Consider the following 17,982-nt stretch of genomic DNA (forward strand, 5'->3'; position numbering starts at 1 on the left):
GAGCTCTAAGCCAATAGGGTTGGTGTCCTGATAACATGAGGAAGGGAGACGGTGCCCTCTCCTGCTGTGAGAGGCCCCAGGAGAAGCTGGCCATCTGCAAGCCAGAAAGAGAGCCTTCAGCCGACACCGAACCCTACTGGGCCTCGATCCTGGCCTTGCCAGCCTCGGTAAAGTGCGAGGAAATCAATTTCTGTGGCTTGAGCCACCCGTCTGAGGTATTATTACAGCCACGGCTGACTAAAACCCTCGTCAAAGAGAGCAGCTTTGACGGAGGGCTTTGACCTTCCAGTGTGGACAGGTCAGAGAACAGCGTGAATTCCGGGGATGGAATCTGGCTTCTCGTGAACAATGGCCGCCTCGGGCCTATACAATTGTAGTTCATAGATGATACAATAAAATGACACACAGTTGTGAGGAAAATGCCACGCTGGCTCGGCCTCCCCCTCCAGGGCTGTGAGGAAGTGTGAAGCTTTCCTGTCTTCAGGAGAGTGAAGGCATAGCCAGAGTATGTGGGATTTCCACTGGCTTAAAAGCCACGGTGCTACAGGAGGCTGGGACAAAGCGGGGCAGCGACTCGATGAAGCTGGGCCCCAGGTGTCCTCACAGCTTGAGTGTAGCTCACAACTCAGAAACTGCTGTCTTGGCCACCGTACGCTTTACCACAGGTTAAGTAAAACAAAACAAAACAAAACAAACAAAAAGAAACCCCCCAAAACCCTGACATTTATTTTGAAAAAAACAAGTGATCAAAACCCCACAGAGAAGAACATTCCATGTTCCATGAGCTTGTCATGGCACCAAGCACCTCCTCTTGAAGCAACTCCAGACACAGACAGGTCATTCTGGTTTATACTAAGAGCCAAATGCAGAGGAAAAGCAGCAAATGTCCCAGAGAGATTGCTTCCCTCTTGAAAGATGTTTTCCTGGCAGGGAAGTGGCAATCACACAAAAATATAACAGGAAGTAATGGAATAAAGTAAATAAAAAAAAATACCACAAATCCTACCCACGATGGAGAATTTTTAAATTGACTAATAGTCTGGAAAAGAATAGCATCAAATGAACGGTTAGGGGGTCCGTGAGCACTCTTCCCCCACAGGAACGTGGTGAACAGGGAAGTCACATCACAGTTAACAAAAGATGTGGAAGAAAAATCAGGGACAACCACTATGTTATAACTCTGGGAGCTCAGTGGTAGACAGATTTGCTCAAAGAACGGCGAATGCAGCTTTGCTTGCTACAGGTGTTTGGACAGATGAGCTCTTCTGATCCCACACCCAGTTTTGTCAGCTGGGCTTTTACTGGGTGTAGACGCAGGGCGGCTGTAGTTGGCGCCCGGAGGTCTGTGCTGCTTGGGACAGACATCAGAGGTAAGAACTGGTGGCCTGTGGACTGCATCAGGCACAGAGAGCGTGTTTTATTAACTTGAGCCAACGCTTAAAAATAAGCGGGTGTCAGATGAAGACGGCCATTTCCACCTTGTTCTGGAAATTCAGAAGACCTGGCAACACTGGGGTTGCGTTCTCACTGGTCAAAGACATGTTGAAACTAGGACACAACTGTCCCTTTCAGACAAGGGCACATGCTCTCTCTCTGAAACCTCCTCCTGAATTGTGCCCCCACCCCGCCACCCCCCATTCATAAGTTGAAGCCTTAACCCCCAAAGTGACCGCATTTGGAGACATGGCCTTTTAAGGGGGCTATTAAAGTTAAATGAGGTCATAAGGCTGGGTTCCTAATCTGATTTTCCCCCTTCCCTCATGCGCATGCCAAGGCGTACAGAGGAAAGGCCATGGGAGGACCGGCAAGAAGGCGGCCATCGGCAAGCCGGGAAAAGAGGCCTTCCCTGTGACCCTCCTTACACACTGGTCATCTGCCCCCTTCTCTGAGACCATTCCCTCCCCATTCCAGCTACACTGCTCTAGCTCTGACTCCAGGAGCCCTTCAGGACCTGTGGCCTTTTAACTGGAACGTCCATCCTATCTGCACCTCACCTCTGTTCTCCCTTTAAATCCAGCCACTCCATGCCTGAAAGAAGGCCCCATCCAAGAGTTAGAACAGAACCACAACGGTCTTGCAGTTGGCCCTCAAGGTCACAGTGGTTCCCAGACTCTTGCAGTCCTAGCACCATGTGGGGTACTAAGTCCTGTGCAGGAAACAAAGCTCAGGCCATCGGGATAGACCAGGGGGGGTGTCAGCAGGCAGCAAAGGACCCAGAGATCATGTGGGCTATAATAAAATGCCATGCAAGAAGTGCAAATGGAATTCAGTAGGGACGCAAGGGAGTTACACATTTATTCCCATAGGAGGACTGGGCGTGTCTCCGGGAGGACATCATCACGGAAGATGGGACAACCTCAGACCGGTGGGCATGGAGTATGGAAGGGGCCTAAAGTGCATGCGTCCTTCCTGAGCCTGTGAGCTCTCCAATGCTAGAAGAGCTCTCCAATTCTAGAAGAAGGAAGGGAAAGGGATCAGTAAGCCAGATAAATGCCTGCTCAAAACATAATGGCGGCAGAAGCAAACATCTGAGGGCATGAATGGTCAGTAAATGGTACTTTGGTTCAAAGATTTCCAGCTAAATCCACTCTCTATCCTAACAAAACCAAGAGCCTTTCTCAGTTTAATTCAAATCTATACAAAATCCGATAAACGATGTCATCCTGACACAACAGTGTGTGTTTTCATGTTGACATCACTGGATGAAAGATATAATATACTTTATCCCCAAAGAGTGAGTCATTTGAGTCAATGTCATTTCCAATACGATGTTGATACACAAGCTCTATCAGGCTCTAAGATAATGTCTTTAACATGGGTAGTCATTCAACATATGCACCAGAGGCGGGCTCCTTAGAGAACACCATTCCCTTCTTCAGAGATTATCTCCCAGTTCCCTTTCAAAGAATCATGAGCTTATTAATTTTTACATATATCAAGCATGTTCTGCTTCACATATCCTTTCATTTAAAAAGAATTTCTGTTCAACTGTACCATCACACTGTAACAGTATTGCATGGCCGTAACTCTAGATCTTCTTTATTTTATTCTTCGTTTATTTCTTGAGACCACAATCCTCTCCTTTTTGAGCTCTATTAATCTGAAGCACTTAACATTTTTGACTTGAGTAATTTCAAATTAGTTTCTTACAGAAAACTAAGTGGGTAGGAGTGTACTCTGAGCACTTGCATTCCTGAAGATCCCAGACAGAAGTAATGGTTTAATGGTATGAAATTCTAAGATTACAAGTCTCTATTTTCAGACCCCTGGAAACATGGCTCTGTCATAGGGTAGATGTGAGTACTGTAGATGAAAACTATTTCTGATCTGGTCCTCTTCCCTTTTCAGGTAAACTGCTTGCTTATTTTATTTTTTTCTTCTTTGTTTCTCCCCTCCCCAGTTTCCCCTTATCTTAGAATTCAGCAGTTGGGTTTGTGTTGTTCTAGTTATTCATTCTTGCTGTAAGTGAACTCCTCTAACTGATGACTTATTTGGTTCTCGAAATTTTAAAACAAAAGCCACCTTTACTTACAACCAGGTATCTTACTCAGGTCACGGGGATTGGTTCCTTTCCTATGCATGGCAGAGCAGAGAGGCAAACAGTTCTTTTTTCCTAATATGTTACAAAATTTGGGTCAAAGCCCACGTATTAAATTTGTTGTTGTTGTTTGTCTTAAACTTTAAAAGGCAACAAGCAACATCAGGAATTCATGATTTTATTTATTTACATTTCATTTATTTATTTATTTATTAAGATTCTACAGTAGAGTGTATACAAAATGCTTTCTGGGCGTTAACTTGGAGAAGCCTTGCTGCCATGCTCGTTACAGCGAAAGCTCGGAGAAAAATCCTAGCAAACCATGTTGTAGTTTGTTCCCTTTAAAACGCTGGTGATTTGGCACCCACTGCTTCGCAGGCCCTTAGCACCACGCGCAGCTCTTGGGGGAGCCTGCCACGCTACTCTGCTTCTGGTTCTGAAAGGGAAGCGTATGTTCTGGGAGCCCCGGGGTTGAAATTACTCAATGAAAAAGAAGTGCCATGTCTCCAGCGGTTGAAGTCACTTCTCCAAAGGGACCAAGCCACACCCACCGACCGCTCTGCCCGCATTCTGCGACTGGAATGAAAGCTTTGTGGTCGCGCTAAGAGGTCTTCCAGCCTCCTGCCATTTGCGTTCCTAAAACCTAAGTGCCGAACGACTACACCGTTTCAGGAAATGAGATGCTCGCGTTAGCCATCCCTGTGGATTACAGACTGGGGGAGGAAATCAATCGAGGGGGGCGGAAATTCCCAGAGAAGCTCATTAATTAGTAACAAATGGACAACTGGCCAAAATCACAAGGCGCGGAAAGCAGCAATATCACACGGAAAGGGGTTCTGGGCCACATCACAAAAGTAAATATTGTCCGTGTAAAAATCAACGCGGCGACGATTTTCGCCTGCCCCACCTCCCCGAGCACACTTCTGCGACCGCGGCCCACCCGGCGCGGAACCAGAGGGGCCCCCGCGCCCGGGGCGGGGCGGGGCGCGCGCCGACGGCACCTACCCAGCAGTAGCAGCCGGTGCGTCTGCTGCAGGTCGCGCTTCTGCTCGCGGAGCATGCGGTCGATGCTCCTGCTGACCTTCTTCGCCTCGCGCTCGGCCTCGCGCTCCTCGGCTCGCAGCTGCTCCGGACGCCGCCGCCGCTCCTTCTTCGGGGCGGCTTTGGGCCGCGTACACGCCGAGCTCCCGCCGGCGCCCCGAGGGAGCGGGGTCGGGACCGCGTCTCCCCCGACCGCCGCCGGGGCCCGGGCGGGGGTCGGGGCCGGGGCCGGGCCGGGCCGCACGTCTTCCGCAGGCGCTTCCGAGGCGGCGCGGGAGACGTCCTCCGGATCCCCGAAGAGCAGCGGTCGTAGACTGTAGCACAGACCCATGTGGACGCCGGGGTGCTGGGGGTGGGGGGCTCAGGCCGGGGCCCCGGCGGAGGGGCGGGAGGGGGCTACACCCGGACCCGGCGCGGCGCTGCCGCCCGCAGGCTGCGGGCTGGGGGTGCGGCAGGCCCGGGCTGGGAGCCGCGGCCCCTCACAGTCCCAGAGGGCCATTTTGCATTTTCCGCTGGGTGCAGGGGGTGGCGGCCGCCTGGGCTGGAGATCACCTGATAACGCGGCGAGCGGGCCGCGCCGACGGGCCTCCGCGAGCCCGGCCCCCGTTACCGTAAATACCGCCTCCCCGGCTGTCCCCCGTTACCGTAAAAACCGCTGCCGGGTCCGGCCCCCCTTTACCGTAAATACCGCCGCTAGGGCCGGCCCTCGTTACCGTAAATACTGCAGCCTGGGTGGTTCCGTTGCAAATACCACCGCAGGCTCCACTCTGGTTACGGTAAATATAGCCGCCTGGCCCGACCCCCAAGACAGTAGGCACCGCCTCGCGTTTGAGTCTTCGATACCGTAAATACGGTTGCCCGAGCCGGCCAGTGCCGCAGTGGCGGTGGTGGTGCCGTCACCACCCAGAGCTGCCATTGCAGCGCTCGAAAAACACACTGGCTTTGATCTGGGACAGTGGTGAATAAGAGCGGGAAGCCAGACAAAAGGCTGGAGGTGCTAGCTTTCAGATCTCGAATTGCCGGGTGTATTACCTGCAGAGATCACCTTGCCTCTTTTTCATTTACACACACCCACACATCGGCACACTTTTCATTCTTACCTTAATTCTTTTATGCCTTTGATCTCGACAAAATCTCCAAATCCGGAGGTCCATGACATCATTTAAAAAATTACACTTACTAGAATATTGAAAAGGAGAACATGTCATTGTCATCTACTATATTATATTTGCTAAAACAAATACATGGAATTGCACTCTGTATCCTTTTTTAAAATCCACAGTATAGGGCGGAGAGGAGCAGAGGCTATTCAGGCCAAGTGCCCTTTCTCCAGGCCTCCTTTGGATACAACCCCACCAGAGATCTCGACTGTCTCTACTATTTCCCACATAGTATCCATCGTCTTAGAGAGGAACTGCTGAAAATTTCCATAGTTTTTAAGAACTCTGCTCTAACACGTGTTCCTTAATTTCTACCAAATGACATGAAATATGATAAATATATCTAATGTAAATCCCATTAAAAGCAGCAGATTGGTCTGTTTCATGCAAGGCCTGCTAACAAGGGTACACTGTACCCACTGGCACTTGGTTGTAAATACTACATTTGATTAAATATTTAACTTTTTTTGAAAGAGAACTTTTTATTACTTTTACATACAGAAAATTCAACAGTGTCTGCTCATTTTGGTGGCCTGTTTGGTGGCCCGTTCTTTAGCCTTTGCCTTTTCCAGCTGGGCAATGTGAGCTGCTGACTTTGGATCCAGGATGGTGGCTCTCCAGTGATAGTAGATCTCATTATATCTGTCATTGTAATTGGTCCTGATGGCTTCCACCAGCTTAGCTGGAGCTCCTTTGTCTTCCTGTGTGAAGGCCACAGTGGAGCAGGTCTTCCTGTGGAATGGACACCCCAGCCTGGCCTTCCCCTTGACAATGCAGTAGGGAGCCCCCATCTTACCACACAGGGTAGGCAGGAAGACAGCCAGCTCAATGGGGTCCGCATCATGGACAATCACTACCAGCTGAGCCTTCCTGTTTTCTGCCCAGGTTGTGACATATTAACCCCCGCTTGAAGGACAGGTGACCTCTGAGTGGGGATATTCCCTTGGACGGCAGCTTTCTTCTCAGCCCGGATCAACAATCTCTGCTTCTTCTCTTGCTTTGTCTCTGGTCTGTGTTTGTGGGTGAATGTAAGCAGTCGCTTCTTGACGGTCCAAGGCCATGGTGAAGTGGTTAAAATCACAGGAGGCACTTTTGGACATTTTTAGAGAGTAGACCTTTGCCGCTAAAGCTGGATGTAGCAGGGGCATTTGTCCTGTCCGATGCCAAAATTCTTGGGCCTTTTCTCAAACAGGGTATTGAACGCCTTCTTGGTCCCCCGTTTCTTCACAATAACAAGAGCCGGGGCCCCATTCTTCCCCTTGCCTTCTTTCCTTTTGGCATCTTGGATGGCTGGAGGAGAGGCTACATTTTGATTACATTTTTAAAAAGGAAATTGGAGATCTAGATTCACATTTATTTTAGGGCCCTATTAATAACAAATGTATATACCATGTAATGTTTTGGACCTAACATTACCCCCATATTCACCAAAATTAGCTGCACTTTTAGGTTTTTGAAGAGTAGTAGGACTACTATAGAAAATCTAACTGAGAAAACAGAGAAAGCTATCAAATATCAGTGTGATTTTTGCTATTCACCTGCCCATATTCCATTTATCCCTTCACTTATTTAGGATTTATCAAGCACCAACAATATGCTGGGCATTCTGGTTGGTATCAGGTGAAGCAAAAGACATGGGTCCTTATGGTGTGTATACACTAATGAGGTAAAAATATGTTTAATCATATATGTATAAGTTAATAGATTTATGATATATTTCAAATTATGCAAATGCTGTGAAGGGAAAGAAGAGGGTTCTCTAAGAAGTAATAAGGGAAGGCCCAACTTAAAATTGGCAAAGGAGGCAAAGAAAAGGAAAACACTGATTCAAAGGAACCCATGGATCCCTATGTTTATACCAGTATTATTTATTATACCCAAGATATGGAAGCAAACCAAGTGTCCATCAATAAATGACTGGATAAAGAAGCTGTTTCCATATATATATTTGAAAGAGAACTTTTTACTTTTATGTACAGAAAATTCAACAGTGTAACATAAATACACAAAAATTCAATAATACAACTATAAAATTATATTAGTAATGTATATTACACATATATTATATATAGTATCATATACATATATACACACTGAAATATTAGTCAGCCAAGAAAAAGAGTGAGATCTTGCTATTTGCAACAGGGATGGACCTAGAGGTTATTATGCCAAGTGAAATAAATCGGGAAAAGACAAATATCATATGATTTCACTCATATGTGGAATTTAAGAAACAAACCAACAAAGAAAAGAGACAAGCAAAACCCAGACTCTTAAATACAGAGAACAAACAGGTGGTTGCCAGAGAAGAGGTGGCTGGGGGAAAATGGGCAAAATAAGTGATGGAAATTAAAGAGCACACTTATCATGATGAGCAATGAGTACTATAAAGAATTAAGTCATTATATTGTACACCTGAAACTTCTAGGACACTGTATGTTAATTATACTTCAGTAAAAACAATGGTAGGGGAAGAAGTTCATGTGTGATACAGGGAAAGCCATTCAGAGGAAGAGATATTTGAATTGAGAAGAATATGTACCAATTCTTTTCCTGTTATAACTTATTAAGCTTTATCAACTAATATCACAAGAGATGGATAAAATTTTATGTATTGAAGCCAGGTGAAAACAGAAACAAATATAGACTTTTAAAAATTTATTTTAGAGAGAGAGAGAGGACCTCTCTGGAGAGGAAGGAGGGACAGAGAGGGAGGATGAGCGGGGGAGAAAGAGAGAATCGCTCAAGCAGTCTCCACGTGGAGCACAGAGAGCACTTGGGGCTCGATATCACAACCCTGAGATCATGACTTAAGCAAAACCAAGAGTTGGATGCTTAACTGAGTGAGACACCCAGGTGTCCCTAGTACAGATTTTAAAAGTACATGAATTAATTTGTATCTAGAGGAAATTTACTCAGTTAAGGATTTACTTAGAGAGATAGAAGACAACATTGTCTGTTGGTACTGAAACTGAAAATAATTTCTTAAAATCCTGTTAAAAGAATCCTAAGAAAGAGCTGTTGGGGACCCATTTTGGCCACATTTCAATTTCTTTCAGCACTTTTAATTACATACCAGTTGTAAAAAATTGGATTATGTGTTCTCTGCATAGGATAAATTAGAATAAAATATTTAATATTTATATAACACTTTAGTTAAATTTAATGTTTTCTCTTCAATCCAAGGTTGATTTTTAATTCATGTATAATTAGGTCATACAAGTAAGCAATTTCTAATGTCAAAGAATGATTACAAATCTGAAAACAGAAATCATGAGGGAACTCTAAAGTAAACATAAAATTATAGCATATAAGATATAATCCAATAGGATTATTTCAGTCAAAATTAATTTTCCTTTGAACTAAGAACGATCAGAAGTAGATACGTTGAAAAGTTTATGTCTTAGGTCTTTGTATGGAAATCATGTTCCGTTGATGAAAGTAGCATATTATTATTGCACATTTTTGCAAATTTTCACACTGTTTAATTGGAAACTTGAGTAAAATTGTAGAAATGAGTTAAGGCCAATTTGGCTTCTTTCTCCCCAGGTGGAGCTATATTTGAGTAGCATAATGTGTTATAGAGGAATGATTAAACAATGATACCTTCTCAAGAATACAATAATAATGTATCCATTAAAAATGAAAGAGGGCTCATTTCCTATAACGCATGTTTTCTCAACCTTGGCATTATTGACTTTTGGGGCTAGATAAATTTGTTGAGGGAGGGAGCTGTCCTGTGTATTATAGGATGTTTAGCAGCATCCTTGGCCTCAACCCAGTAGGTTCCAGTAGTACTCTTCCTCAGTAGTGACAATAACAACAACAAAATATCTCCAGGTATGCCGAGTATGCCCTTAGGCAAAACTGCCTCAAGTTCAAAACCGTAGTTACCATAGATTGGCTCAGTTGGACCGATAAATTAAAAGATATGGTATTTATATCTCCTATTTTAATGTACTGGAGAGTAACCAGAGCAAGTCTATCCTTGAAATATAAGTATCATAGGTAAGCTTTGTGATTTGAAGGCTTTTTTGCTTGAGGACACTTCCCAGTTCACCATTAGTGGGTGGCAGAAAGCCACAATATTACTGGCACGACTGGCTACATGATTTGGGGGGCCCCGTGCAAAATAAAAATCCCATACCCCTTGTTGAAAATTTAAGAATTTTAAGGCAATGATAACGGAGTATTAAATCAGCCATGAAGTCCTCTGCGACTTTGCAGATAACATGCCAATGAAGCTGGGCCCACTTAATGGCTTGAGATCTCAGAGAATAGAATTTGGAGGTGGAGAAATAGCCCAGAAAATTAGTAATGAAATTCTAGGAGGGAGGAAACTTTAGAAATGTGAGCCCCACAAATCTGCACATAAAATCCACTCATGTCTTTGGTTGACTACTATCAACAATGCAGGAGGAGACCCTGGGAGCCTGACGAGAACACCTAAAAAATATAAAGGGACAGAGCAAAGATTTCATCTTCTTTCTTCAGGACAGACAGATTTTTTTTTTAATTTTTATTTTTTAAAAGGTTTTATTTATTTGACACAGAGAGTGATCACAAGTTGGCAGAGAGGCAGAGAGAGAGGAGGAAGCAGGCTCCCTGCTGAGCAGAGAGCCCGATATGGGCCTTGATCCCAGGACCCTGAGATCATGACCCAAGTCTAAGACAGAGGCTCGACCCGCTGAGCCATCCCGGTGCCCAGGACAGACAAGATTTTGAGTTCAGCTATGTTAACTAGTTTAGAGAAAAAACATAGCAAAGCAAAAATCATTCATTCGAGAGATATAACAGAAAATAAAGTCCCTACAAGATATCATTTATAATTCCCAGAGTCCAATAAAAAGCATTAGACAAACACAACAGACAGAAAAATGTGACTTGTACTTAAGAAAAAAAAAAAAGACAATAATTGATGACCAGATGAACCAGATGTAACAATTAACAGAGAGGGACTTTAAAGTAGTGACCACAAACATATTCAAAGAGTTAAAGGAAGATATGCACATAAAGAATGAACCAATGGATAATCTGGAAAAACTGAAATTATAGAAGAGAAACAAATGGAAATTCTTAAACCCAGAAGTACAATAACTGAAATTAAAAAAAAAAAAAATCATTGCATGTGCTTACCAACAGGGGGAAGACAGAAAAAGGACAAATTGATGAAATTAAAATTAGATCCAGAGAAATGATCCAACGTGAAGAACAGAGAGGAAAAAAACAACTGAAGAAAAATAAACAGCTTCTCTGAGGCCTGTTCACCAATATTAAGTGGTCTAAACAAAGAGCAATTAAGAGTCCTAGAAATAGGTGAGGATGAAATTGGGATAGAAATAACATTTGAAGAAGTAGTGGCCCCAAACTTCTGATATTTGATGAGACATCATTAACTTACAAATCCAAGAAACCCAGTGAACCAGAGGCAGGATTAATATAAAGAAAAATGTACACAAGCATGTATGATAAAAGAGTTGAACTTCAAACATGAAGAGAGAAATGTAGATGTAGCCAAGGACTCCAGGGAAATGATGTATAGGAAGCAGCCTATGAAAAATGTTGGCTTTTCCTCAGGAACAGCAGATGCCACAAGACAGCAAAACAGCATTGCTGAAGTGCTGAAATATGGAAAAGTATTACCAACCCAGAATTTTATATCTTACCAAGCTATACTTCAAGAATAAAATGGGAAAAAAAAAAAGTAACATTAGGGATGCCTGGGTGGCTCAGCAGTTTGAGCCTCTGCCTTCAGCTCAGTTCATGATCTCAGGGTGCTGGGATTGAGCCCCACATTGGGCTCTCTGCTCAGCAGGGAGCCTGCTCCCCCCCACCCACCTGCCTCTGCCTACTTGTGATCTCTGTTATATAAATAAATAAAATCTTCTACATAAAAAAAGTAACATTAAAGAAAATAGGAGACAATGGGCATCAGGTGACCTGCACTATGAACAATGCTAAATGGAAGTCTTATGGCTAAAGTGATAGAGGACACCAGGTGTTGCCAGGTGGAAACTCAGATCCAGAGGAAAAATAAAGACCAGTGGAAATGGTAAATATGTGGGTGAATCTGAAGACTATATGTTTCTTTTAAAGATTTTTTTTAAAAACATATGCTTATTTAGGGAAAAATATTAACAGTGTATTATGGGTTTATAGTGTATGCAGGTGCAATCTATGAAAATGTTACAAAGGGTGGGGAGGGCAAAGGGACTATACTCTCACCACGTTCCAGTGTTTGATGGAAAGTAGTGTTAACCATAAGTAGGTTGCGGTAAGTTATCAACTGAATTTCCTTCAGGGATGAAACTGTTCTATATCTTCATTGTTCTCTCAAGTAGCCACTACTTACATGTACTTACTGCACACTTGGAATGTGGGTATTGTCACCTGAGAATTAAATTTTAATTGCTTAAAAACCCCCAAACTCTTAGCTACAGAAAACTGGTGGTTGCCAGAGGGGAGGTGGGTGAGATGATGGGCAAACTAGGTGAAGGGGATTAAGAGGTACTAACTTCTGGTTATAAAATGAGTAAGTCCTGGGGATGAAAGGTACAGCACGGGGAATATAGTAAATAATATTGTAATAACACTGGTGACAGGTGGGGACTGCACCTACCATGGTGAACTCTGAGTCAATGTATAGAATTGTCAAATCGCTATGTCGCACACCTGAAACTAATGTAATGTTGTATGTCAATGTTACTTTCATAACTTATAAAAATGAAGTCCATGGTGGCATGTGGCTAGTGGCTACCATTTTGGACGATGTAGCCACCAAAAAAGAGTGAAAAGTGGGATGCCTGAAGAGCAAATTGGGGAGGAAAACTGAAATACCACAACATATTCAAGTAGCCCCAAAAAAAGAAGAAACAGAGGGAAACAAACAACTGAACCAAATAGAAAACAAATAGCAAAATGGCTAACTTAAATCCGACTATTTTAATAATTAAATGAAAGTGGACTAAACCTTTTAATTAAAAGATTTTATTCATTTATTTGACACAGAGATCACAAGCAGGCAGAGAGGCAGGCAGAGAGAGAGGGGGGGAAGCAGGCTCCCCACTGAGCAGAGAGCTGGATGCGGGGCTTGATTCCAGGACCCTGAGATCATGACCCGATCTGAAGGCCCACTGAGCCACCTAAGAACCCCTACTTTCTACTGACACGGGTAGGTTGATAGTAAAAAGAAGGAAAAAGGTATATGATGGTGTATTGGATTCCTACTATTGCAGTAACAGATTACCACAAGCTAAGAAGTTTAAAACAACAGATTCTCATTCTTTCACAGTCCTGAAGGTCAGCAGTCAAAATGCAGGTGTTGGGAGGGCCATGTTCTCTCTGCAAGCTGGGGGGAAAAATCCACCCTGACCTCCTCCAGCTTCTGGTGGCTCCCAGTGCCCACTGACTGTGGCTGCTTCACAGCAATCTCTGCCCTTGTGATCACTTGCCTTCTTCTTGTGTCTCTGTATGTCCTCTTCTGTCTCTTATAAACACAGTCTTATTAGAGTTGGGGCTAATATGATCCCATCTCTATCCTTACCTTAATTATAATCTGCAAAGACGTTATTTCCAAATAAGGTCACATTCTGGGGTTTTTTTTGGGGGGGGAGGGCATGAATTTTTGAGACATGCTGCTTTACTCACTACATATGGAAATATTAGTCATGAGAAACCTGGAATGGCTACATGAATATCAGGCAGCATAGAATTTATTATAAGGAGATTTGCTGAAAGCAAAAAACACTACTTCATCATGACGAAAGGGTCAATGCATTAGGAAGACATAACAAATACAAACACTATAGCCAATAATTGCAAAATGCTACTCCCAAATTTTAGTGAAATGTTCACTGACATAGACCAGAACGGGGCCAAAAAATATACCAGCAAATTGTAAAACATTAAGTCTTAGAGAGCATGCTTTCTGGCCATGATGGAATTTAGTCAGCAGGACAATAAGGTAAACAGAAAATATCCACACATTTGGAAATTAAGGAATAGACTTCTGAATGATCCATGGTTCTTTGGAAAGTTCAATAGAATTACTAAATTCCTAGCAAGAAGTAGAGAAAAGGGAAATCATCAATATCAGGGATAAAAGAGGGAACACCGCAGTAACTTTATTCATCAAAATGACATAGGAGATTGTTATGGACAAATTTATATCAACACATTCAACGATTTAGGTGGAATGGACAAATTCTTTGAAAATACAATTTAATGAAACTAACAAAAGAAGAAACAACAACAACAAAAAAACTGAATAGTGGCGTACCTAGCAAATAAATGGAAATTGTTACTGAATATGTCCTCTCAAAGAAAACTCCAAGTATTGACTACTTTACTGGTGAATTCTATAAAACACTGAAGGAAAATAATACCAATATTAAACTCAGAATAAAGAGGAAGAAAGCATTTTAAAACTCAGTGTCTTATTTGAAGCCGGCACAACCTCAATACAAAGACTTGACCAATACAATATAGGACTTGACCAGTACAATATAGGACCAGGATATTTTAGGCCAATATGGCTCACGAATGTAGATGCAAAAAAGCTTTAAAAATATTAGCCATCCATGTATGAAAATAATATGTCACAATCAAGTGGGATTTATCCCCATGATGCAAGGTTGATAGAACACATTCTCTGGATTTCCAAATGACATAACTGGGAATATTCAAAAGACTAGGGGTCCCTGGGTGGCTCAGTCAGTTAAACATCTGCCTTCAGCTCAGGTCATGGTCCCAGGGTCCTGGGATCAATTCCTGCATGGGGTGGGGAGTCTTTGCACCGGGAATCCTGCTTTTCCCTCTACCTGCCTCTACCCTTGTTCGTGTGTACTCTCTCTGACAAATCAAATCTTAAAAAAAATACACACACCCACACCCATACCCACCTGCACACACACACACAAAGGAATAATCTTAAAAGCATTCTAGAAATAACATGTGAGTTTAGCCAGGTCTCAGGATACCAGGATACCAGGTCAGTATACAAAAATAAATTACTTTACTATATCCTAACAAAAACACCACCACTGCCACTGCAACTGGAACATGGAATTTTAAGAATTCCACCTACAGTTGAGCCCCAACTACAGAATGGGAATAAATTTGATAAAATATGTAAAAAACCTCTACATTGAGAGCTACAAAACATTGTTGAGAGAAATTAAATACCTATATACATGGAGAGATATAAACATGAAAGACTCAGTATTGTTCTTTCCCCCAAATTAATCTAAAGGTTCAACGCAGTATCAATTATAACCCAGAAGCCATTTTCATAGGTGTTAAGAAGCGGATTATAAAAAATTGATATGGAGATGCAAATGGCCTAGAATATCTATAGGAATCTTGGTAAAGAGAACCAAAGCTGGAGGACTTATACCACCTTTCTTCAAAACTCACTGCAAAAGGACAGTAATCAAGATAGTATGGGACAGAATGTTTATAGCAACAATGTCCACAATAGCCAAACTATGGAAAGAACCTAATGTCCATCAACAGGTGAATGGATAAAGCAGATGTGGTATATATACACAATGGAATACTATGCAGCCATCAAAAGAAATGAAATCTTGCCATTTGTGATGATGTGGATGGAACTAGAGGGTATTATGCTTAGTGAAATATGTCAATCGGAGAAAGACAACTATCATATGATCTCTCCGATATGAGGAAGTGGAGATGCAACGTGGGGGGATTGGGGGGTAGGAGAAGAATAAATGAAACAAGATGGGATTGGGAGGGAGATAAACCATAAGTGACTCTTAATCTCACAAAACAAACTGAGGGTTGCTGGGGTAGGGGGGCTGGGAGAGGGGGGTGGGGTTATGGACACTGGGGAGGGTATGTGCTATGGTGAGTGCTGTGAAGTATGTAAACCTAGCGATTCACAGACCTGTACCCATGGGGATAAAAATACATTATATGTTTATAAAAAAATTAAAAAATTTAATAAAAATTAAAAAAATACTGTGGGACACAAGTATAGGCAAATTTGTCAGTGAAATAGAATGCTCAGAGCAGAAATAGACCCACACTAACACGGTCTATTGGGTTTCAACAAAGGTGCCAAAGTTATTTAACAAGAGGAAGGTTTTTCAACAAATTGCAGTGGAACAACTGGATGTTCACATCAATGGGCCCTATCCCCTACCTCACATCATACACACAAAAGAAATGGGCATTGAACAGAGTCTTAACTATGAAATCTAAAATTATAAAGCTTTCAGAAGAAGATGTAAGTGGATAACTTTGTGACATGGGGATAGAAAAATTTCTTGTGTAGGATACAAAGAAATTAACCATAGAAGAAAAACTGGACTTCATAAAATTAAAAACTGCTTAACCAAGAGATACCGTTAACATGGGTAGACTGAAAGTATTTGCAATACATGAGCTTTGACAAACCAGCAAAAATAAGATACCTCAAAAATGTGAAATACTTGAATGCTCTATGAAGGAAGATATGATTGGCCAACAAGCAAATGAAAAAAAGATCAACATCTTTAGTCCTCAGCAAAATCAAATTTATATTGTATCAACTAAAATGGCTAAAATTGAAAAGACACTCAACACCAAGTGTTGGTGAAGATGTGGAGAAACCAGAACACTAAAGTTTCTCTAGTGGGAAAATATAATGGTCCCATCACTTTAGAAAAAAACAGTTTTGGGGCGCCTGAGTGGCTCAGTGGGTTAAAAGCCTCTGCCTTTGGCTCAGGTCATGGTCCTGGGGTCCTGGGATCGAACCCCACATCGGGCTCTCTGCTCAGCAGGGAGCCTGCTTCCTTCTCTCTCTCTGCCTGCCTCTCTGCCTACTTTTGAGCTCCGTCAAACAAATAAAATATTTTTAAAAAAACAGTTTTGCACTCTTATTTTATAAAAGTATACATTTACTTGTCCTTTAAGCCAGTAATTCCACTCCTAGGTATTTATCCAAGAGCAGTTTAAAGATGTGACCACAGAAAGATTTGTAGAAGAAAACCTAGCAGGCTTTTTGACAACAGCCCCAAACTGGAAACAACACAAATACCCATTGTCAGGACAATGACTAAACAAATTCTAGTATATTCATACAATAGAATATTACTCCTAAATAGAAAGAAACAAACTACTAATGAATTTTGCAACATGGATTAATCTCACTGGCATTTTGCTGAATGAAAAAAACTGACACAAAAGATTACACATTCTGCTTGCTTGAAGTTCTGGGACATAACAAATTCAAATTGAAAGAAATAACAATGGTTCTCTGGTGGATAGCATTGAATGAATTTTCAGGGATATAAAGAAGATTTGATAGGATAGGGTGTGGGTTATGTCCATTTCTCAAAATTGTACAACTAAGATCTGGGAGTATATTATATGTTATATCATTATTCATTATATGTTATATTATATGTTACTTTAAAAAACCCTAAAATCTGGTGGAGTGTGAGAAGTGGGTCGAGGTCCAGATGATCTAAGAATAGCAGAATGTTTGTAATTGTTGAAGCTGGGTGATTGACATATTTGGGTTCATTATACCCTTCTGTTTACTTTGTGTATGTTTGAAATTTTGCTAATAAAATGTTTAAAAGTCATGAACTAATAAAAAATATATGACATTATGATAATGAAAAATGTTGACAAATTTAAGGACATACAAAATATTCATCAAAAATGAAAAAAATGAGCTTCTACAACAGCACATTGTGGAAAAGAAGCATCTTAATGCATGGAAAGTCACTGAAAACCTGCTTTCTAAAGTGTAAGTAATGTTGTCTCTGTTGAATTATGGGTAAGTTTTTTTCTTTGTTCTCTTTTCCATTCCTCCCCCGCCCTTAATGAACACCTTCATCATTCTATTGACATCTTTCTTGCAATTTGTGCAGATAGATGAGATCTAGTTCAATCCAAACCTGGTCTGGCATTTTGTTTTTCTACATCTCCACAAGTGCAGAAAAGGACACTAAGACCCAGGAGGGATGAATTTGCTTCTCCTAACCAGATTCCAGGCAGCTGAGACATTCAGAGTACAGGCACCTTGGAGATGCTGTAGGTCGCTTCCAGACCACCACAACAAAGCAAATACAGCAAAAATTTGAGTTAAAGAAATGCTTTGCTTCACCAGTGCATATAAAATTGACATTTATACTATATTGTAGTCAGTCTATCAAGTGCACACTAAGTCTAAATTATTAGCATTCTGTCTAAAAGGATAATGTATATACCTTAATTAAAATTTTTTTTTGC

At 41.9% G+C, this 17,982-nt stretch overlaps 1 protein-coding gene and 1 pseudogene across 1 annotated transcript in view; both read right to left on the bottom strand.

Moving 5' to 3' along the window:
- Positions 1-5,220, bottom strand: part of GNAL (G protein subunit alpha L) — a 144,795-nt gene extending 139,575 nt beyond the window's left edge. Inside the window, exon 1 of the mRNA XM_045065365.1 lies at positions 4,544-5,220. Coding sequence (XP_044921300.1) covers positions 4,544-4,910 — 367 coding nt within the window. The 5' untranslated portion in view covers positions 4,911-5,220. The remainder of the gene's footprint in view (positions 1-4,543) is intronic.
- A 1,025-nt stretch (positions 5,221-6,245) lies between these two features.
- Positions 6,246-17,982, bottom strand: part of LOC101679223 — a 33,489-nt pseudogene continuing 21,752 nt past the window's right edge.

Source organism: Mustela putorius, unplaced genomic scaffold (genome assembly GCF_011764305.1).
Source record: "Mustela putorius furo isolate JIRA1106 unplaced genomic scaffold, ASM1176430v1.1 tig00003858_pilon_pilon_pilon, whole genome shotgun sequence".
Classification (NCBI taxonomy): Eukaryota; Metazoa; Chordata; class Mammalia; order Carnivora; family Mustelidae; genus Mustela; species Mustela putorius.